The 22,846-nt window shown below is 50.0% G+C and overlaps 1 protein-coding gene across 1 annotated transcript in view; it reads right to left on the bottom strand.

The window, feature by feature from the left end:
* LOC309887776 (fibrillin-2-like) overlaps positions 1 to 22,846 on the bottom strand; it is a gene marked incomplete at its 5' end in the record, with an annotated part of 113,814 nt that overhangs the window by 9,537 nt on the left and 81,431 nt on the right. Inside the window, 34 exons of the mRNA XM_082779736.1 lie at positions 329 to 448; positions 672 to 797; positions 1,008 to 1,073; positions 1,471 to 1,623; positions 2,294 to 2,419; positions 2,809 to 2,928; positions 3,471 to 3,599; positions 3,860 to 3,976; positions 4,219 to 4,344; positions 4,846 to 4,971; positions 5,484 to 5,609; positions 6,637 to 6,708; positions 7,156 to 7,305; positions 7,724 to 7,849; positions 8,179 to 8,304; positions 8,610 to 8,678; positions 9,171 to 9,332; positions 9,441 to 9,563; positions 10,751 to 10,873; positions 11,443 to 11,568; positions 11,925 to 12,047; positions 12,516 to 12,638; positions 12,983 to 13,108; positions 13,253 to 13,378; positions 14,203 to 14,325; positions 14,702 to 14,827; positions 15,776 to 15,901; positions 18,886 to 19,014; positions 19,283 to 19,408; positions 19,550 to 19,777; positions 20,502 to 20,627; positions 21,146 to 21,196; positions 21,285 to 21,422; positions 22,231 to 22,350. Of these exons, the coding sequence (XP_082635862.1) occupies positions 329 to 448; positions 672 to 797; positions 1,008 to 1,073; positions 1,471 to 1,623; positions 2,294 to 2,419; positions 2,809 to 2,928; positions 3,471 to 3,599; positions 3,860 to 3,976; positions 4,219 to 4,344; positions 4,846 to 4,971; positions 5,484 to 5,609; positions 6,637 to 6,708; positions 7,156 to 7,305; positions 7,724 to 7,849; positions 8,179 to 8,304; positions 8,610 to 8,678; positions 9,171 to 9,332; positions 9,441 to 9,563; positions 10,751 to 10,873; positions 11,443 to 11,568; positions 11,925 to 12,047; positions 12,516 to 12,638; positions 12,983 to 13,108; positions 13,253 to 13,378; positions 14,203 to 14,325; positions 14,702 to 14,827; positions 15,776 to 15,901; positions 18,886 to 19,014; positions 19,283 to 19,408; positions 19,550 to 19,777; positions 20,502 to 20,627; positions 21,146 to 21,196; positions 21,285 to 21,422; positions 22,231 to 22,350 (4,203 nt within the window). The remainder of the gene's footprint in view (positions 1 to 328; positions 449 to 671; positions 798 to 1,007; positions 1,074 to 1,470; positions 1,624 to 2,293; positions 2,420 to 2,808; positions 2,929 to 3,470; positions 3,600 to 3,859; positions 3,977 to 4,218; positions 4,345 to 4,845; positions 4,972 to 5,483; positions 5,610 to 6,636; positions 6,709 to 7,155; positions 7,306 to 7,723; positions 7,850 to 8,178; positions 8,305 to 8,609; positions 8,679 to 9,170; positions 9,333 to 9,440; positions 9,564 to 10,750; positions 10,874 to 11,442; positions 11,569 to 11,924; positions 12,048 to 12,515; positions 12,639 to 12,982; positions 13,109 to 13,252; positions 13,379 to 14,202; positions 14,326 to 14,701; positions 14,828 to 15,775; positions 15,902 to 18,885; positions 19,015 to 19,282; positions 19,409 to 19,549; positions 19,778 to 20,501; positions 20,628 to 21,145; positions 21,197 to 21,284; positions 21,423 to 22,230; positions 22,351 to 22,846) is intronic.

Genomic DNA, 22,846 nt, shown 5'->3' with positions numbered 1-22,846 from the left:
GTCTGTGGGAAGCATTCTCCCAGATCTCAGCCAGACTGGCTCTGAAAGTTTGAGCAAAACCCATCATCTGGGAAGGAAGCTGGAGCAGGAAACCCATGGACTCCTCACTCCTCACTCCAGCTCTTTCCTTACATCTCCCAGCCAGGATGGAGTAATGTAACATGACTTTGGTAAGTGAAAGACTCCAGAGTCCAAATCTGGCTGGGAGAGTGTTATCCAAGCTAAAGGGATAGTGGAAGGAAGGAAGGAAGGTGTTTACTTGGTTTCTCCCACCTCTCACCCCAGAGCTGTGCAATGGGGGATGAAGGCAGCCCCACAGCAGTGTTACCTTCACATGTCATCATGGGACCTGGCTCAAAGCCCTCGTCACAAGCACACTCGAAGCCTCCCACCACGTTGGTGCAGGTACCATTCCCACAGGGGTTGCCAATGGAGCATTCGTCTGTATCTGAAGGAAGCCAGGACCACGTTAAGAGGATGAGTTACATACAAAAGACGCAGGCAGAGCATTCAAAAAGGCCCAGCAAAGTCAGGAGCCAGGCATAAAAAAGGAAGGGACAGGGGAGAAGTAAATTCAAAAATCCTTCTTTTCACACATGCGCATGATCATAGACTTTAACATAAGGAGGAGAAATGCAAGAGGGAGCGGTGCTCCCCACTCAGACCCTTACCTACACAATTGACTCCTGTGTAATCCAGGTTGTACCCAAAGGGGCACTCACAGCGGAAGGAGCCATCAGTGTTAATGCAGGCCCCGTTTATGCAGACACCCAAGTTCTCCGAGCATTCATTCACATCTAGAAGGGAAACCAAGGCAATGAAACCTCATGTGAGCATGTGGCCAGAAACATCTGTCTTCTCCAGGGCTGGTGACTGTGCTGGTGAGCAGAGACGATGAGCTTGGGAGGACACCCACCCAAACTACTCTCCAGATAGCCTAAGTTTGGTTGCTTCTACACTTCACACCCACAGGACACATTTCTTCTCATCCCTAGATCAGACCTTACCTTCTCGGGTGTCACCTGGGCCTGGGATGGCTCCATGACCATAAGGACACAGCTCCTGGAAGGCAACTGGAATAAAGTAGAGAAGTGAGATATGCTTAGAGATGCTTCCATTCTCAGAGCTGTATGGGAAACACCTTTGCCTGCCTTGCATCTGGAAGCACTGAGATGCTTTTCCCTTATCTAAAGTTCCACCAAGAAGTGAGAGCAAATCCAAAACAGAAATAAGCAATCCATTTCCCAGTAACCTGACTATGGTTGCTGGAGGCTCAGGGAATATTGCAATCTAGTAAATCTAGTAAAGGTGACTAGGTTTCAAAGCAGTATTCCTGAGACGAAGGAGAGCACTCTGCTGGATAGCTCTCATTGCAGGTTGTTTGGCCTAACCTGCACACTTTCCCCATACTGCTCATGTTGGAGAACCACACAGACACATCTCCCATGAGCTAGGGCCCAGCACACCTACCATTTCCTTCCTGGGGGCACAGCTCACATGGGTCTCCCCAGCCTTCTCCTGGCATCTTGCTGCAGCAACACCGAGCCTTGGTGGTGTTGAAGGCTTTTGGAACAGAGCACTTCCCATTGTCAAAACGAGTGAAGCAGAAGCTCTGCCGAGTGTCTGTGGAAGGACAGGGAGATGCACAGGGCATTGCAGACATCCAGTGGTTATGCCATCCTCCCCTTTCCCCTTCAGAATGAGGAAGGTCCTCTTCTGGACACTTGTGTCCAGGATGACTCTAGAGGCAGGCAGTGCTGCTGCAGAGGAAGGGAGCAGCCCACACCCCCCTTAATTTTGGCTCAGAGACACCAAGTTGTCCTGGAGCTGTGCATGAACTGGTGGCAAACCATGATATTTTATTATCATGCCTCCCTTCCCACCTCCTCCCCAACACTTTCTGTCTTGAGCACACCCCTATGGGGGCACAGCAGGCAGCAATAGTGCTGTTGCCAGCTCCTGACTCTATCTGTGGTGTTTGTGTTCCATAGAATCATTCAGGTTGGAAAAGACTGCTAAGATCATCTAGTCCAACCATCCCCCTACCTCCAATATTGCCCACTAAACTATGTCCCTAAGTACCACATCTACCCTTTTCTTAAAACACCTGCAAGGATGGTGAATCCACCACTTCCCTGGGCAACCTGGGAGCCTAAGCACTCTTTCTGAGAAGAAATTTTTCACAACATCCAACCTGAACCTCCCCTGGTGCAACTTGAGGCCATTCCCTCTTGTCCTAACATTTACCATGTCCTGTACTTCCCCACCATCCTGCAGGCAGAGCCACACTCACCAAAGCACCGTCGTCCGTTATCAGACAGCACAAAGCCAGGAGGGCAAACACACTGGAAGCTGCCAGGAGTATTGGTGCACGTCCCGAAGAGGCAGATGTTGGGCTCCTCCTCACATTCATTGATATCTGGGACCATTGCAGATGGATTACTTACAGAGCAGCCAAAGGTCGCTTCTTTGCTCATTACATTAAAACCAGGTGAAGTCAGGATGTTTGGGGAGCTCTGTTGCTCACAGGTCTCACCCCTTTTGGGGATGGGAAGCTTGGCTTTACCCTTTAACCCACCTTCAGGGCAAATTGGACAATTGAAGAGGTCAGGGTACAGCAAAACCACTGACCCTCTCCTGTCCTGGCAGCAGGCCTTGCCTTGCTCTGTGCCCAGTTGCTTTCAGGAGGATATTTGGGGGTGGTGATGCATGCCCCAGCCCACCCAGGAAGAATATTGTTGCTCTGGGAATAGCCCAAGGTGACCACATGCTGTGCTAAGAATGGAGGAGGCAGAGAGCCAACATTACCAATGCAGTTGTCGTTCTGCACTTCATACCCAGGGGGGCAGATACAGCGGAAGGATCCCTCCAGGTTCTGGCAGGTGCCGGGGGAGCAGGTCCCAGGCAGGCTCACACACTCATTGATGTCTGCAGAGGAGAGGAAATAAGCAATGGTAGTCTGTGCTCAGCTCTGAGAATTCAGGTGGAGGGTACCTTTTCTGCAGTGTGGTGGGCATAAATAACCGGGGTACAACGTGCCTGTCTGTCCCTGGAGCCCCACAGGCTGCACCAGCGCTGGGACCATCTCAAGCAAAACCAGTCCTGCCTTGCAGGGTAGTTCTCTGGTACACTGGTACGACTCTGCATGCTTTAGGAGCATGGACAAGACAATATTTGCCCTCTTTGTCTGCAGGTCTCAGCTGGTTGCAAGGGGCTCGCATGACTGTTCCTGGCATTGCTGGAACTGAGACACAGGCGTAGTGGGGTCCAATCCAGCTTTCCATTGGCAGTCAAATGACAATGCTTTGACTTGATGGGACTTGGGGCATTGTGAGCGAGTCCATTCGCCTCAGATGGGAATACCTTTAGGTAGACCAGCTGGGGACCAGGTATCTTAGCACTACACCATGCCAGCCATGCCAGCATACAGCATAACTCACTGAGGACTAGCCTGCTCCCCATACACTCACCTACACAGTTTTTCCCATCAGGGGTCCGGTCATAACCCTCTTGGCACAGGCACTGGAAGGAGCCGATGCTATTGATGCACTGGCCATTTCGACACACCTGTCCCACCAGGGATGAACACTCATCAATGTCTGTGGGGGGGAAACGACAAGAACAGTGGGAAGAGATATGCACAGCGTGAGTGTCAGTGTACCACCTTGACCAGCCCCTTATCTCTGACTGGTAACATGTCCAACTACCCCGATAGCCACTGACAGGATAACAGCTGCCATGTGGCACCCAGAGTCACCCCCTGCATGCCCCTGTGTGACACCCAGTGAATGCCCCTCAGCTCTTGCCAGATGACACCAGTCATCCATTACCCGTGTGGTTGGGACTGTGCGTAACTCACCCATGCAGTCATTATTGTGTGTTAGCTCAAAGCCAGGGAAGCAAAGGCAGTTGTAGGAGCCAACCGTGTTCTTGCAGGTCCCATTTCCACAGGGTTGCCGGTCACATTCATCAATATCTGCAGGGAAAAGGACACAGCTGATTGAGGGGCGATGTGAGCTGAGAGACACTGTCTTGGATGCGCAGACAGGGTCCAGAGAGCTGCACATGTCTATGGTTTTGCAAGGCCAGCCTGAGATTAAGAGGACACAGTGGCCACATCCTTGGCACTACCCAGCAGGTGCTGGGGAGAGCTCCCGTCCATCCTGACACCGTGAGTCACTCAAAAGGACAGTGCAGGGCTGGGGCAGTCACACTGACCCATGCACATGGTCTGCTCCCCGGTGGCCTTGAAGCCGTTATGACAGATGCAGATGTAGCTGCCCTCGGTGTCAACACAGTCCCCGTGGCTGCAGACATTGGGTATCTCCTGGCACTCATTGCGACCTAAAACAGAGCAAAGTGGGCACCAGTGAGCAGAAGGGATGGGCCAAATGGGAGAAGTCGAGGTGCTAACTGTTTGCAGACCCCTGCTTGCTGTGTTTGTGAGCAACAGCGCTGCAGAATGGGATCTGAGTTTTCAGAGAGATGGCTCTTCACGGAGAACAAGCAAGAAGATTTTTTGATCTGCAGTCTCTAAAGAAGTGTTTCATTAAAGCAAATGCCTGAGCTGCCAAACTAAAGCTGCAATTCACAGAGATCCTTTTTCACCCCCAGGGGCCCACAGTCCCTTGGAATTATTCTAGAAGTGTAGGCATCCCATAATCACAGCACAGGCTCCCAAGCCTGACAAAAGATCAGGAACCAGTGCATGGGTCTGGCATATCCTTCATCCTGTCCTTCCTTGGGTCCACACAGGGTGGTCTGCAAAGCCAGATGAATAGCCTAGGGGGGTCAGCACCTCCCACATGTGCCTCTAGAATAGGTAGCAAACAGCTCCCATCTTACCCACGCAGGCTCCGCTAGGCGACAGCTTGTATCCAGTTGAGCATTCACACCTGTAACTGCCGGGGATGTTGATGCAGTCAGCATTACGCTGGCAGAGGTTCTCCCCGCTGCTGCATTCATCAATGTCTGTGGGAGGAGAGAAGTGCACACCTTGACTGTGCAGAGTGCCAACAACTCACCAGGCGTTATCCTGGTAGGGCTGGAGGGGCTAATTGGAATCAACTGAATTGTTACCTGTGGTTTGTTCCAACTAGTGTTAATATTCATCATTTTTCTATTGCTTTGTAATAAAATAATGTATTTTAGGTATAATTCAATTCTTTTAAACAATAGCATTTACAAACACTAAAAAAACCACAAAACAAACAAAAAAAAAAGAAAACAAACAAACAAAAGCACTAAAACCAGAAGAGGAGAAAACCAGAAAGGAACATTCATAAAAACCAGCATTTTTTTTTTTGTCCAAGATTTGATGCAGAAAAGTCAAATAATTTCAAGAAGGCTGAGAACGTGAGGATTCTATCAGGGCTGACAGCCCTGACCCTGATGCCCCATGACCTGGGGAGATGCTAGTGCTATGCTGAGCCCCCCCACCCCCATAGGCATCCTTGGGAGCACTGTCCTGGCTGTTCTGTTACCTTCACAGATGAGCAGGATGTTGTTGTAGCTGAATCCAATGGGGCACTCGCACCGAAAGCTGCCAATCTGATTGATGCAGACACCATTCGTGCAGATAGCAGGGATCTCACTGCACTCATCGATATCTAGACACAGATAACATCTGTCATCAAACCAGGAAGGCAGAAAGGAAGAAAGCATCCCCCATAACTGGAATACTATTGCCCTTGTTCATTCTACAAAGAAGATTAACAGGGAACGGCCACAAGGCAACCAGTGGGACAAATCTTGCAGGATTAGTACTGGATCCTGCAGATAGTGCCAGGCAAGGACTGCTCTGCATAATTCTGCCTACCCAACAGAGCCACACGACTGTAAGTCACAGGAGCCAGAGGATTGCTGGCAGAGCCTGCACAGCACATGTTAGGAGGGATCCTACTGAAGACATCCACCTTGCTTTCTCCGAGTATACTTCTGTAGTACAATAGACACTAGCTCAGGCTGTGGGACCAGGCTGGAACTGGGAAGCTCAGGGAAGCCTCTGAAATACTGAGAGGGCTTGAGGGGCCCTGACTCTTATCTCTGTGTTCAGTACAATCTACCACCAGGCCTGCCAGCCCTGCAGCCCCACACAAGTGACTGACAACCTCTGTAGCATGGCCCATGCTTCAAGTTCTTGCTTGGACTGCAGAACTTCCATAGACACTCCGCAAATTCCATAACTTTCACCAGCACCTCTGACTTTCCATCTACCAAAATACAAACCTGAAATCTCAGCTCTCAGCACCCTGAGATTGTAATGCCTGTGCTGCTAGCACAGGCCATAGACAAGTGCCAGGTCTATCACATGTGAATTCTAGATCTACCTGGCTACAGACTACTGTCTATGGTCACTGGCCACCCGTCTGTCCAGGTAGCACTGAGACCAACAGACAACTGCAAATGTGGAGAGCTCTGAGCAGCCCAGGCACTCTGGACACAATCCTGAAGGCTTGGTGAACTGCTTGCAATCACGTTTGCCACCTCTTTCCCTTCTCTCTTCTACTCAAGGCTTAATTTGCTGAGGGAATGGAAGCAAACGTGCTCACAGACGCTGTGGGAAGAAAGTAGAAGGGTAGAGAGAGCAGGCCTGGCAGCACACGTGTGGGGACAGAAGGGGCTGGCTGTACTCACCAATTGGCTTCCCTGTGTGGATGTCGATGATAAAGCCAGGGGCCTGGTTCCCACACAGGATCTGGTACTCAGCTGGAAGGGAAACACCACAGTCATGGCCATGCCTGCTGGGCAGCCAGTGAGGAGTGAGAGGGATGAGGGCCAAGAATGGCTGGAGTGAGCAGAGAGAGGATGTAACAGGTCGGAGGGGATCTGCATGGTGCCTGAACAGGAATCTCAGGGACTGGCACATGGGGAATGCAGAGCATGTCTATGGCACAGGGCAGAGAGCTTACACATGTACTGCAGAGCACAGACACATCTACACATACACACGCACACTGGCACATACACACAAAGACATGCATGCACGTGCATGTCCCCATAGCGTTCACACCTGTAGGCACTGTCTGCCAGCCATGATGCTTTTTCTTCTCCCCCACTATTTTGTTACTCTCCCTGTGCCTGTGTCTCAAAGTGCATGGAAAAGTAAGAGGGTAGCCACGATCTCCAGATGCCTTTCCAGGAAGTTTGACTTACAGCTGGCTGGTGTGGGGCAGGGCTCGCACGGCTTGTTCCAGGCCTTGCCAATGTTGTAGGAGCAGCAGCACATCTTCTTGGTCATGTTGAAGGACAGCTCATTCTCACATGTGTCATTGTAGTTGCGATAGCACACACTCTTCCTCATGTCTGCAAAGGCAGCATAGTCATTGTCTTGTGCCCACCCTCAGAACAAGTGCTGCAAGCCCGAGCGAGCTCCTTGCCAGGGATATGTCAGATGGCCCTGTCCTGGTGCTCAGGGACTGCAAGTAACGCACAGGCCCAGCAAAGTGGCTGCAGTGATGGGCTGAAGCCCTGCTCAATGAGAGCTTTGGACTCTGTCCCACAGCAGGCAGTGGCAATGCACATCCTCTGACATGGGCAACGTGTGTGGTGTAGGGGCAGGGATGCATTCAGGCACCCTGAGTCCCAGCCCCTGCTCCCAGCACTTCCCACTCCTTCCACTCAGCCACACTGCCCATATCATGCTGCCCACAGCACCATCCACGAGTAGTGCACAGCCAGGGCACTGCTGGGCCCCTTCCCAGAGTTTTGGATAATGCCATACCCATGCAGTTATTTCCTCCGTTGACTTGCATGTACTCAGGCGGGCACACACAGGTGTAGTTGCCGAGGGTGTTGTAGCAGGTCCCGGGGCCGCAGATCCCAATGTGAGCAGAGCACTCATCAATATCTGCCGAACAAGAGGAGACAGGAGGTTAAAGTACTGCACACAGGTAGAGACAGGCCTGATGTGGGGTGGAGGATGGGCTTGGCACGAGGTATGGATAGGCCTGGCACAGGGCACGTGCAAGCTGGCACGGGGACCAGGCTGGGAGAGAGAAAGGGGCCAGGGTTTGTGAAAAGAACAGTAAATGTGGAAGAGAAAGGGGAAGAGACTCTACCAACCACTCCTACAGCACAAAGGGAAGGCCCAGCACAGATACAACCATGACTCTGTTGCACACACATACACATGCATGCACACACTTGTGCCACAGACACCAAGCACAGTACAGCTACCTTCACAGATGCGTGTGTCCTCATTGAGGTAGTAGCCGAGGGGGCACTCACACTGGAAGCTGCCAAAAGTGTTCACACAGTTGCCACCCTGGCAGAGGCCTGGCAGCTCCTGGCACTCATCGATATCTGTGGAGGAAGAGCAGCCAGGAGGTGTTCACTACCTGGCAGACCAGACCAGGGAGCGTCCCCAAACCAGGACCCCCCCTCGTGTTGATCCCACTGCCTGCAGCTCCTGCTGATACCCAAGCAGCTCTGTCAGGTGTCTGGAGCATGTCTGAGCATTCATTTGCTATTTACCATCCTTTGGGTGGTCAGGGCTCACTCAGCAGGCACTAACCAGCCTGGTGATGTGGCAGACGATGCTCAACCATGGCTGGGCTCCCCTAGGTCCTGAGCCCCTTGTGAAGGTCAGGATGGCCAGCTGGGCTTACCTTCCAGGATGACAGTGATGGGGTTGGGCCGGAAACCTTCTCCTCCAGGGCACAGGGTCTTGTATTCAGCTGTGGAAAAAGTCAGTCAGGAGGGTCCTGAGCTGAGTAAGCTCCTGTGAAACAGGACAGGGAGGGAAACCCAGGGGAAACCCAGGAGAAACAGGGCATGGGGATGGTGATTGAGGTGCAGATGGAGCAGTGTGACTCCTGTCACACTCTAAGCCAACTTAGCCTCTCCAGCTCTGCCCGCCCAGTCCTGAATGGGGTTATTCCACATTCCCCAGCCTTGTGACAAGGAATAAAGGATTCCAGTCTGGACCCCTGAGTTACAGCCTGCCTGGTCTCCCCCCACCTTTCCCCAGCCTTGGTCTACGTGTCTAACCTTGCACAGCAGGGTCAGCCTCTCCACCCTCATTTCCTTTGCTCTGTAATAATTCTAACAAATACTGGACCTGGGACCTCTAGCCTGAGCTGAGAAGCTACAGGGACACAGCCCCTTCTTTCTGCTGTGTGCTGCCAATCCAGCCCATCCAGTTCATCCCAGATGCCTTCCCAACTCACTTGTGTTGGCTGGAGGACAAAGCTCACAGGGGTTACCCCATGCACGACCCAGTGAGCAGCAGCAAGATGCCCGAGTGACACCAACTCCAATTTCTGCACTGCAAGAGATGCCCCCATCTCCTCGATCCTGGGTGTCCAGGAAACAGTTTCCAACACGGGTATCTATGCAAAGAAAGTACTGTGTGAGTAAGCAAAGAATTGTGTGCACAGGAGGAAAAACATCCAAGCTCTTGACAGGAAAGTGTGTTTACTAGACAGGTCCCCACTCACCCACACAGCCCACACCAGTGGGGTTCAACTCAAAGTCTTGTGGACAGTTGCACAGGTAGCTGCCAGGGGTGTTGACACACAGGCCATTGATACAGTTCACAGGGTCTGCACATTCATTGATGTCTAAAAAGATGGAAAGATGAAGACTGAAAAGAAAGATGAATACTGCCACAGAAACCACTCATCTAACCTGGTCTTGAACACTTCCAGGGATGGGGCACCCATAACCTCTCTGGTCAACCTGTTCCATTGTCTCACCACCCTCTGAGGGATGAATTTCCTCCTAATCTCTATTCTAAATCTCCCCTCATTTAGTTTAAAAACATTCCCCCTTGTCCTGTCATTATCTGGTTGAGCAAACAGTTGCTCTCCATCTTTTTTATATGTCCCCTTTAAGTACTGAAAGGTCGCAATGAAGTCACCCTGGAGCCTTCTCTTCTGTAGGCTGAACATCCCCAGCTCTCTCAGCCTTTCTTGATAGGAGAGGTGCTCCGGCCCCTTGATCATCTTTGTCCCTCCTCTGGACCCTCTCTAACAGATCCACGTCCTTCTTGTGCCAGGCCCCAGACCTGGATGCAGCACTCCATGTGGGGCCTCACAAGGGCAGAGCAGAGGGGGACAATCACCTCCCTCCACCTGCTGCCCACTACTCTGTTGATGCAGTCCAGGATGCAGTTGGCCTTCTGGGCTGCAAGCACGCACTGATGTTTTTGTCAACTGATGCAGTCAGTATTAATAAATCTTAAAATGCTGCTAGATAAACCTGTGTAAAAATTTCTTGAGTGACAGTACAACTGCCTGACCTCCTGAGGGCTAACCAAAAGCTAAAGTATATTATTGAGGGCATTATCCAAATGCCTCTTAAATACCAACAAGCATGGATCATCAAGTCACCTCTCTAGGAAGTCTGTTTCAGTGTTTGAGCATCCTCACAGTAAAGGAATTTTTCCTAATATTGAATCTAAACCTCCCCTGGCATAGCTTTGTGCTGTTTCCTCATGTCCTATCATTGGTCACCAGGGAGAAGAGATCAGTACCTCGATTTCTGCTTCCCCTCCTCAGGAAGTCATAGAGAGAAAGCAGATCACTTCTTGGCCTCCTTTTCTACAGACTAGACAACCCAAGTGTCCTCAGCCTCTCCTCACAGGCCATGCCTTTCAGCCCTTTGACCAGTTTTGTTACCTTTATCTGGATGCTTTAAAGCACCTTAACATCCTTTTTCTACTGTGGAGCCCAGAACACAATATTCAAGGAGAGTATGTACCATGGGTCAGTAATCCTCATCCAATGGACACATGCAAGTCCTGTACCTGTGCAGTTGCCTCCACTCCTGTCCAGTTCATAGCCATCATCACAGGCACAACGGAACATCCCAGGCAGGTTCTGGCAGGTCCCAAAGACACAGATATTCTGGAAAGTGCATTCATCGATATCTGCAAGAGAGGGAGAGCTGGGTACTTAGGATCTGGCAAGGTGAGGGACAGGACAGGACTCTCCCGCTCTCTGCAAAGCAGAGCCACAGCCTAGTCACCCACTTGGTAACCCATGTCCTCATGATGGTTCTAGTTCTGAGGGATATCACCTCCTGGGTGAGCAGAACCAGGAATGCTGTGTCTATACTTTCTCCCCTCACTCCTGTTTAGTTGATTGCTCAAAATATTGCCTGAATCCTCAGCTTAGCCCAGCCCTGCAGGCTGGGGACCAAGGCCTAGAAGTGGAAGAGCTGACACGTCTGAAGAGTAGGTCTCACCTGGAGCTGCCAGCCTGGGGAATAGCACCTTGGAGTCAGAGCAGAGCCTACAGTTCAGCACTGACGATGGGGTACCCAGCACTGATGGTCAGGGTTCTGACTACCTGCAAGAACCCAGGAGCCTTGCACCACCAGATGATGTGTCTTGCTTAGTAGTGGATCAGGTGGTTATGGTACTGAGGAGAGGCAAAGGCCAGAAAGGAGGTAAACCCTGGATATCTTGAAGTCGGTAACAAAACTCTGTGCACTTACCCTGGCAGGCCTTGCTGTCCTCTGTGGGATTGAAGCCCATCTCGCACTCGCAGCGATAACCCCCAGGTGCATTGAGACACTGTCCGTTCTCACACAGGTTCACATTGTCCGCACATTCATCCACATCTAGAGAGAGTCAGGTGTGAGACTGAAATGGTGTCTACCCAAATATAGGAGCTTTTTCCACCTTGCCCAGGAAATTGCCACAAGCTTGTTCCCACCCCCCTGCTAGGAGGCTGCAAAGAGGGGGCTGAGATACTTCTCAATCTTCCCCAAACACCATCTTAGAAGAAGGTGGATCTCTGCTGAAGGTAAATCAGCAGGTTGTGGTGCAGGGCCGGCTGCAGTGGGTTTTGGAAGATATCTGGTTTGGGAAATCCCATACAGGCAGCCAGGTGCTGGGGGAGTTTGAGAGGGGTGAGACCTTTGCCTCAGGACACGCAAGCCACATTCCTGCTGCTGAGTGAGTCTGTGGGACTTACCTGTGCAGGAGAAGCCATCCCCATTAAAGCCTTCTCGGCAGGCGCAGCGGTAGGACCCTGGTGTGTTGATGCAGTTGGCGTTCAGGTTGCACTTGTGCTCTTCAGTTGCACACTCATCCAGGTCTGGGAAGGGAAGAGCACCCTGTCAATTCAGACACACATACCCACACATACACCCTTACATCCCTTTATACATACCGCACACATTGATCCAGTGAGTCCTGCACTCTTATAAGCACATCATACATACACCAGCACATCCCTACACACCTCCCATACCCACACCCCCCTGTACAGCCACATTGCCATCTGACATTCATCCAAACACATTTCAATATCACACACACACACTCCACATCCCACAAACATATGCCCTTGCTACCACCATCACTTGGATCCTTCCCAGACATAGTCACAGAGCCTGACAGTGCAACACCTGCAGCCCCCCTTCATCCTGCACCTGCACTTTGAAAAATCCTCATGCAGGGCCCCTTGGGCTCAAGACCATTGTAAGCCAAGCCAGCCCAACCTTCACAGGTAGCCACAGAGCACCTGGACACACCAATATGCTCTCCTAGGATGAGAACTCACCATTGCACTTCAGCCCATCTCCAAGCCACCCTGTGCGACACTTGCACTTGAAGCTCCCAGGCACATTGATGCAGGAGGCATGCATGTCACAGTTGTGAGCCCCAATCTCACATTCATCAATGTCTGCAAGAAGGAAGGATATCAGAGCATGACGCAACTCAGCTTCCCCAAGAACATGTTGTCCTAGGGTTGTATCCTTGAGCTGAAGAGCTGATCTTTGTTCCCTTCTGGAATATAGAGACAAAAGGAAGGACAGCTTCCTGGCTTGGCTATAAACCAGGGAAGTGTCACCCTGCCTGAAACTTGCGTTAGTGCCAGTGTGTGCCTGCCCAGGAGGGGCTACCAGCCCCAGGGGTGCCCACAGTATCCCCCATCAGAGAGATGGAGTTTCCTCCAAGGCAGCTGCAGGAGGTATTTTTGAGGGCTCCCACTAGCACTCTGGGGCTTCAGTGCTGATGTGTTCCCACCTGTGCAGCCTGTGGTTCCCTTCTTGACGAAGTAGCCCAGCTGGCAGTGACAGATGAAGGAGCCCTTTGTGTTTTCACACTCGCCGTGCAGGCAGATGTTAGGGTTGAGATCACATTCATTCACGTCTGCAGAAGAAAAAGGGCTTGCTTTGAACACCACAAGGACCATGTCCTGACTTTGCAGCAAGCTTCTGCTTCTCTCCTTCCTTCCCTCCCCCAGCAACCTCGTGGTACAGTGTTGATGTGCCCAGGGCACAGCTTTGTCCTTACCAATACAAGTCTTCATGTCCAGGGATGCCATGAAGCCATCGAAGCAGAGGCAGCGATACTCCCCAGGGATGTTAGTACACTGCCCACCATCACAGATGTCTGGATTATCCTCACATTCATCAATATCTAGAGAGAGAAGACCATTGCTTAAGTTAAAAAGTTAAGAGCCAGGGAAAGAGTATTGTGGGAGCAGTAGGGGGCAGGAGGGAGTCACAGCAGGGGCTGTGTAACAAGTCATGTACAGGCCTGGGGGGCCTGTAAGGAGGGGCTGGACTTTGAATCAGAGAATCACAGAATTGTAGAGGCTGGCAGGGCCTTCCAGAGATCATCAGGCCTAACCCTCCTGCCAAAGCAGGTTCCCTAGAGCAGGCTGCCCAGGGAGGCGTCCAGACGGGCCTTGAAGATCTGCAGAGAAGGAGCCCCCCCAGCCTCCCTGGGCAGCTTGTCCCAGTGCTCTGTCACCCTCCCCGGGAAGAAGTTCTTTTGCGTGTTGGTGTGGAACTGCCTGGGCTCCATTTGGTGGCCGCTGCCCCTTATCCTGTCCCCATAGAGCCCTGAGAAGAGGTTGGCCATGTCCCTCTGTCTGCCACCCCTCAGCTCTTTCCAGACACTGCTCAGATCCCCTCTCAGCCTTCTCTTCCCAAGGCTGCCCAGCCCCAGCTCTCTCAGCCTCTCCTCCCAGGGGAGATGCTCCAGGCCCCGGATCATCTCTGTGGCCTCCGCTGGGCTCCTTCCAGGAGATCCCTGCCTTTTTTGTGCTGGGGAGTCCAGAACTTGACCCAGCCCTCCAGGTGAATTGACAGCACTGCAGAGTAAACCTTAGTCCAGAGAAATCAGCTCTCTGGAAGTGACCTAAAAATGAGACCCCCACACTCTCACACTATGTCTGACAGGCAGTGGATGCAGAGGACCCTGGGACAGCACCTATGAGAGCCAAGCTGAACACTCACCTGCACACGATCTCTTGTCTGGCATCAGTGCATAGCCTTCACTGCAGCTGCACTCATAGCTGCCTTCTGAGTTGGAGCAGTGCGTGTCACAGCCACCATTGGTTATGGTGCACTCATCAATGTCTGGGGGAGAAGGGAGAAGTCAAACATCGAGTTAAGTCATCACCTGGGATACGTGCACTGCAGCAGACCTGCTCAGATTCAGCGCCAGCATGCAAGAATGAGGTGGGAAAGGTGCCTTTGTGATGGGCTTGCTGCAGAGGGAACAAAGCTCCCCTGCCCAGGTGAAAGCATTCTTGCCTTCACTGTCAACCACTTCCCATCTCACAAGTTTCATAGTTGGTGATAACCCTTTGCCAACAGGCAGGAGGTTCCCCCCACACCTGATGTTAACTTACATTCAGACACCCTGCTGAGCATCATAAGGGGTATGAAGCCAGGAGGGTCCTGGATGCACACTGGGGTCTTGGCATAGGATTTGGCAAAGTGGAGTACTCACCGACACAGCCCTGTCTGTCTGGTGTGGCCTGGAAGCCCGAATCACAAGCGCACTGGTAGGTACCGATGATATTGACACAGCGTCCATTGCGACACAAGTTGTCACTGAGAGAGCACTCATTGATATCTGTGGTGGAGAGAAGAGTTTGAGCAGCCAGCCATCCTGCTACCATGTCAAGCATCATTTGGTACACAGCCCTGGGTACCCTGACCTACAATCTCAATTTGTCCTTGCTTTCTGACCTGATACTCTCCCATGTACTTTCTGTCCTGAGAAGAGAAAGCAGGCTGATTCCCCAGAGCCATGACCTGCAGTCCCTAGGCTCAGCCCCAGGCTGGTCCGATTTAACTCTACCTTCATTCTTCTGTCCTCTCTGAGTCAGCAATTCACTGCCTCCTCCCATCGTTACTTGGTGCTGTTTATGATTCCCAGGAGCCTGAAACACAGATTCCTGATCATGCTAGAACTCAGCTCAGCTCAGACTGCCCTAGGCAAGTTCCTTTTGATTGTACACTTATTGCCAGCTTGCAGGTTATGGCTGTGCAAATGGTCTAAACAAAGCTACAAATGAGCACTGCAACTTGGTTGTTTAACACATAACAAGCACTTGACACTGCCTCACACTGCCTAGACCACTCTCAGAGATTACAAGAGACTAGGAACTGTTCCTAATTGGAATGTCACCAACTTGCTTGGGAGGTTAGACCTTGGTTGTATGGATATGTGCGGGTAGAGATTTTGGGGCTTCAGGCCTAGAGAATATTTAATTTACTGGTAGAGATATAGCTATAGCAGCCAGTAGAAAACCCAGATCTGCCATCGCCTTACCAGCACCTCACTGCTCTGTGTATTCAATGAAGAGCAGGTAGAACAAGAGACAAATGCAGTGAAACCCTGGGAGTCATCTCAGAACTTCCTGGTTGAGTGTGTTTTACACATACATGGGATTGGAAGAAAATGCATGGGCCTAGTACGAGACTCAAGTCTCATTATCCTCATCATTATCCTTCATCATTATCATCATCATTATCCTTGGTCAGACTCTGGTCATAACATAGCTTTCCATCACCTTACCTACACAAATGTTCCCTTCAGAAGTCAGCTCGTGTCCAGGCGGGCAGATACATTCAAAGCTGCCATCTGTGTTCATGCAGATCCCACCTCGGCACAGCAGCGGGTCCTGCTCGCACTCGTTGATATCTGCAGAGCGACATGAAATGTGGTTGATTTTTCCCTTCAGCTGGGTTTTCCCAATAATGGGGTGGTGCTGGTGCCAGGCACCACAGTTCTACCAACAGAGATACATCACAAAGCAGAGACACATCCCAAGATTAACAGGGTGGTGAATCCAGGGTTTATGTGAGCCCAGATGGATTTAGGGTTGCATTTTGGGAAACAGCAGCTGTTGCTTTGACCTCAGCAGAATGCAAAGCATAACATCAGGAGGAAATAAATTCCTAGCTTTGTGCAGATTATCCAGCAAGGATTAGATAGAATCATAGAAACATTTAGGTTGGAAACTACCTCTAAAATCATCAAGTTCAGCCATTAACCTAGCACTGCCGGGGAAGGGAAGAGAAAGAAAGGGAAGGAAAGGGAATAGAAGGGAAGGGAAGGGATAACTGTAGAATGTGCAATGACGGCAGGAGACCAAGCAGTGCTATCAAGAAAGACCAAGAATTTATCTGCATATAGAATTCATGTGTACGGATAAATTTATGTATAGAACTGGAAATAAGAGGTCTACTAATTTCAGCAGTTATCTCATGATGATATAACTGAGAGCTACTTACAAGAAGCATATATTAACTAGAAAAGAGACCAAGCTACATATAACTATTAAAATGAGTGATGTAGCATGTGAGATAGCATTTATGGCAGACAGATGAATCAGGTTAATCATAGCAGAATAACTGTGGTGCCACAGATGGGATACGATGTAAAAAGATCTTCAAGTTGAGAAGTTGCAGTGGTATTTGAAAATTTGTGGCTTAATGTAAGGGTTGAACAAATGATATCAATTATGCCTGGATATAGGTGGATGTTTAGAGTGTGTATACATAAACAATTAGTGACAATAAATAACAGATGAAGAAATGGCTGAAAAGCAGTAGAAGGGGCTGAGTTGTCACATGGAAGGAATAGCCAAATACGTATGAGAATTGGAGCTCACAGCCACCGAGTTCAAGCTGCTGGCCTGGCAAGGCTCCGCTGTGCACTAGCCAATCCCAAGTGTAACGGTTGTTGTCTCCCCATATGGCAGAAATGAAAATACCAGGCATGGATTCTGTCCTTCACTTGGTGGCAATGCCAGGGGCAGACTCCAGCTGCTGGTGGCTCAGACAAAAGGAAGGTCAGTGGCCAAGGTCTGGTACAAGGCAAGATCCAAGCCAATAAAGAATCCAAAAATGAAAAAGCCCTTAGGCTTACATTAAAAAAGGAAGGTAGCATTGCTATTGGAATTGCAGGGAAATGTCCTTTGGGTATAGTAATCAGGAAAGGTATAGGAAAGAACTTTAGAAAAACTGGTAAAGCAGACCCAATCAGTTTCTGGATGTGCCTGAATATGTGATGTGGAAACTCAAACCTGTTGGTACAAAAAGAATCTGCCAAGTTTGTAACTGAGCTGCTTCAGAATCAGGATGTTGTCTCAGATCAGCAGGGGCTATCAAGGCCTGTCACATTCATCACCTCATGGAACTCCAGTTTTGAGTGATAATATTTTATTTTATTTTATTTTATTTTATTTTATTTTATTTTATTTTATTTTATTTTATTTTATTTTATTTTATTTTATTTTATTTTATTTTATTTTATTTTATTTTATTTTATTTTATTTTATTTTTTTACTGGACACAGGTGAGTTTAGTCCATGAAAATGATGGATTTAAACTCTGGTACAACCACTTGTAACAGCAACGTGAGCTGCTGTACTCTACTACTGCAGTAGGTCAGGTTCCTGGAGCTGCTGGGGTGCCCAGGGTGGCCACTGGCTGGGGTAGAGGCTCAAGTTCTGTCTGATGATCTTGAAAGGGCATAGACTCTAATGTCATGAGCTGGCTGTGAAAATGGCAGGCTTTTAGACTAATTTAGTACTACTACCAAAGGGCATGTGATGTGGCAGCCAAAAAAGCCCCTCCAAATTTGTCATCATCAGAAAGAATTGTGAGGACAGGAAGAATCAGTTTGCTGCTGTATAAAGTGTGCCCACATCTTGAGCACCGTGTGTGTGCAGCTGGGATCTTTGAAACTTAGGATATACTGTGAAAGCTAAGCAAAAGAGCCAAGGGGTTGGAGTGGCTGCCTTATGAAAAGACACTAAAGTAACTGAGACTCTGCAGTCTGAAGAGAACTAGAATTTGATTGATGCTCGCAGAATCAGCAAAGCAGTGTCTATGCTGAATTTAGAACAACTGTTTACTATATGCTTCCATACAAGAAGGGTGCCTTTGGTGAAAGTAGAATGGATCATTTCAATTGGTTAAAAGCAAATAATCCTAGTGACCTTCTAGCTTAAGCAGCCCCAGGAAGCTGTGGAGGTAGATAGGATCAGCAGGCAGCTGATCAAAATATAATTAGACAAGAGGTTCATAAGTGGATGTGGAAAGGTCTGGTGGAGAAATTGCCTGTAGCATTGCTAATAAAACTTGGTAACTTCCCTTGAAGCTGACATGCAGGACTGATGCGCAGAGAGCCTGTGCTGTGCCTCATGAACCTCTGACTTCAATTTATATACATTTTGCTGTCCTCCCAGGAAGATCTATGGCACTCTCAGCCCTTCACACAGAGCCCTTCCTCTCTACAAGTACTGCCATTCAGCACAGTTCTGCCTTTGCAACCAAACCAAGGTAGAAGACTCACTGCCCTGGAGAGAACACTGTCAGGCATCTCCTCAGCATCAGGACTCCTGCAATGCACCTAGATGCCAATGTAGGAGTTCGGCTTGATACCAGGGAACAGAGAGCTAATAAACTTCTCACAGCATCTCTGCAGGCCCAGGTCCTGTGTTGTGTAATCAGCAGTGCCCAGGTGCAGCCAGAAGAATGAGACAGACAGGTAGCTGGACAACCAGACATACAGACAACAGCTTGGAACGAGACCATATCTCAGATCTGGTACCAGAGCCTCTCTTCCCCAGGGAAAAACAGTAAGGGTGCTGCTCTGCACTAGAGATAAGCCCTTACCCATGCAGTTCTTCATCATCATGAAGCCGCTCTCGTAGCCTTCAAAGCACTCACACTCGAAGCTGCCCGGCGTGTTGACACAGGTGCCATGGCCACACAGGTCTGGTGAGATGCGGCACTCGTCGATATCTGTGGGGGATGAAGAGCAGCTAGTGGTGGCAGGACAAGCTACAAAGCACAACAGCTGGCACTGGGCTGCCTCCCTCTGGTGCAGGACTGATCCTTCCTACCACAAGCTGCAGCAGGGTCACAAACTGTTTGTGACCCTTCCCTTTGCTTCTCTGAACATCCCTAAGATAACTGCCATGACTCCTCTGGGTGCCACCATAATGCTAAGCATCCCACAAGGCAGTGGGATGGGCACGAGTGGTTCAGAGGAACATTGTTTTTCCCTTACCTGTACAGTTCCTTTCCTCAGCATCCAGAGCAAAGCCACTGCCACAGAGACATCTGAAACTGCCAATGGTGTTTCGACAGGTCCCATGAGTGCACAGGCCAGAGAAGACCTTACATTCATTCACATCTGTAGGGGAAGGTTAAACAGCAGTGTTTCAGGACAGGGATGTCTGCAATGAATGTAGGGCCCCAGAACCAGGTTCCTTGGGCTGTAGCTGAGATAGGCTGAGCACAGCCCATGATTAGGCACTCCCCTCTTTCTTCTCACCTTTGTAGAAGGGTCTGCCAGAAAGCACATCTCCTCGGTTGGCAAAGCCAGGTCCCCTTGGGCAGATGGCCTTGTACTCGTTAGAGCCAACCTTGGGACATTCTTCACAATCGATGCCCCAGGCTGAGCCCACGGAGCAGCAGCACATGTCAATCCGGTACTTGCCCGGCAGAGGCTCCGTGCACTCATCTTCATCCCACTTCATGTAGCACTGTTCCACACGCACATCTGGTGAGAGAGCAGAGATGAGTTCCTCCCTGCAGCATCTGACTTCTGGAAAGGCTGGAGGTATCTTTTTCTGGGACATCAGCCTTGTGCCATAGTTAGCATTGTCCTTAGAACAGCTTTGGCTGGGGCCAGAAAGCATCCTTCAAACAATGCCCAGGTATGGGCCGTTTGGTTAAATGGCCACCTCGTTTGGGGTGATATTAAGGATTATTGATATGGCCATGGCTGGCTTGTGACTGTTGGCACCATGGCCAGAAAACAGTCCCTCTTTGGAGGAGCTAGTAGTGCAGATGACCCTATGAAGGGCACACGTTTTTCATGATGTGCCCAGAAAGCAGCCAGGAATTGCTTTAGGGCTCCTGGGCAGGGTCATTAACCTTTATTGTTAGGTTATCTGCTTAGAGACTAATCACTGTAACCGCCAGTGATGAACAGAAGCAGTGGACCTTAGAAAACATAGCACGCAGAATTGGCTACCCGATATCCACGCAAGGACAACAATTGCATTACTGGCTGGACCTGGGGACATGAAGCTGTGGCACATTTGCCTTGACTGGGCTGCTTGCTTTGGCTGCTCCTAACAAGTTTTACATACTTCAGACAGCAGCAGCCTTGGGGATTGATTGATGGCATGTGTTTGGGTATGGGATGGTTGGACCTATGTGGAGATGGCTGAACAGACATCAGAGGGCTTGGTCAGATGTGCCAGATGAGGTGTTCTTACCCACACATGTCCTAGCGGTGCCATCAAGGGTCAGCCCTTCTGGACACTCACACCGAAAGGAGCCGGCGGTGTTTACACAGCGGCCATTTGGACAGACACCAGGGAAGACATCACACTCATTTACATCTGTTGGCAGGAAAGCAAGAGGCACGCATGAGGGTGGCACATAATCGGGCCCAGTATGGCTTCAAGGAGCCCCTGGAGAAGCTGGAAAGAGCCCAGAGCTGCCCACCTGGCTAACACTGGAAGGCTGTCACACTGAAAAACATGCTGCAGGCACAGGCACTGCCATACCCAGACACTTTTGCAAGGAGCTTGCATCATGAAGCCTTTTCAGAGAGGAACAGACAGAGAAGGTGGTCCTGTTGCACAGGCCCGTAGCTGGCACAGTGCTGACAGAGCAGCACCAGGACGCATAAAGATAACTGCTGTGTGTCCACATACTGGTGCTACACACCAGTGAACAGCCTCTATTCAGAGCACCCTGTCTGCAGGGCAGATGCCAAAGCAAGAAAGCACGAAATAATACAGAAAGTATGAGACTCCAACCAGCTGTATCCAAACTCAAAGATGCAGAAAAACAACAAATAAACAATGACTATGTTCCCAATTTAAAAAGTCTTCTGTGTCCTGCAACACTTTACCTTCACATGTGACCCCCTTCATCCTGGCATAGCCCCGGGGACAGGCAGTATCTGCAAGAAAACAGGAAAACAGAGGAATATTAGCAGATAAATGGGCTGCATCCTACCTTCATGATTTGTTTGCCAAGAAGAACCTTACCAATCTCACAGCGCTCACAGGGGCTGCCCCATGCTGCTCCCAGTGTTGCACAGCACTCTGATTTCAGCGTGGCCCCGTTGATGTTCACCTCGCAACGCCCATCCTGGATGTTCAACCAGCATGTCCCTTTCATGCTGTCTGTAGGGACAAAGGCAAGGCTTTGAGTCAAGAGCTGCTCCTTGGCTAAGGTTCCCGACTTCATAACAGCCAGCCTTTCACAGGAAGCAGGTAGGAGAAATTATCCTTAAGCTGCAGTGTGACTATTGCTTTCTGTCTCTACATTATTTATCAGACATGGGGCCAAGCACTTTTAGCATGGACCCAAACTGCTGTTCCTTAGAGCCGTGTCCCACTTCTATGCTGTGGAGCAGCATTTCTGTGCTCTCTGATACAACTACTATTGCACCAGTTCTGTGTCCTACCCTTTTTCTATTCTCAGCCTGCTCCTCTTCTGGATAGAAAGAGTCCCTTCTGCATAGCTGCGCCAGGTTGCTATACACCAACACCGTGCAAGGCCCTGACCATCTAGGAAGTGAGTACCTTCTCATCATCTTGATGAGAAGGGTTCTACTTCATCTTGATGTGCCTTAATCTCAGCACACTAAAAATCTATCTGGTGAGTGAAAATACACCATCATGAGCTGTAGGGTCCCCCTGGGCCCCATGCCTGTGCTTTGTCTTGCTGCAGCACAGTTAAGGATTTCTGTCTGATACAATGCCCAGAGCACTGTCTGAAGTGTCAGCATTTCGGGTTTCCTGGATGCATAAGAGATGTTAATTGATACAATTAACAATAAGGAAACACAAGATAAGAAAGAAAGGCCTCCAACAATATCCACCCCTGGGCCAGGATCACAGGACTTGCTTCAGGTGAACAGCAAGGACTTCTGCAAGGCAGTGCTGATATCAGTGTCCTGGAGTTGCCTCCAGAAGGCCATATCCTTACCCACACAGATGGTGCCACTGGGGTCCAGCTTGCTGCCTGGGGAGCACTCACAAGCAAAGGAGCCAGCATTGTTCCTGCAGACACCATTCACGCAAGGATTAGAGGTGCACTCATTGATATCTGCAGAAAGAAAGGGAGTAAGTGCTGTGGGACGCAGTCTTCTGGGTCAGGGACTAGGGGAGACAAGAAGCAAAGAAAATGAAGAAGGGAAATTTTCAGCTGCTCAGAGGTTCACCAGTCCAGGCCGTAAGAATCCTGCATGTACAACTCCAAGTATGCGCCATTTCAAGATGGATAGGCCCTGACATAAGACACTGAAATTAGTGAGCTTCTTCAGTGTTGAGGGAAGCGATGGATGGATTGAGGCTAGGCAATGAAACTAATGGGAAATTGTGGGGCTTTGGCTTTCCTAATCTGATCCCTGGCTGCTCAAGCAACGTCTATGCACCTCTCCCATGCTATCTGTCCTTGCTTCTGCTCTCTGTAGGCCTAGTTTTCTGTTTCAATTTGGCCAGGAGCTCCTTGTTCATCCATGCAGGCTGCCTGGCATTTTTGCCCAACGTCCTCTTTGTTGGGATGCATAGCTCCCGAGTTTGAAGGAGGTGATCCTTGAATA

The sequence above is a fragment of the Aythya marila genome, assembly GCF_965140915.1.
Source record: "Aythya marila genome assembly, chromosome: 27".
Taxonomy (NCBI): domain Eukaryota; kingdom Metazoa; phylum Chordata; class Aves; order Anseriformes; family Anatidae; genus Aythya; species Aythya marila.
Note: the sequence above shows the minus strand (reverse complement) of the source record. Positions and strands in the feature narration are given on the sequence as shown.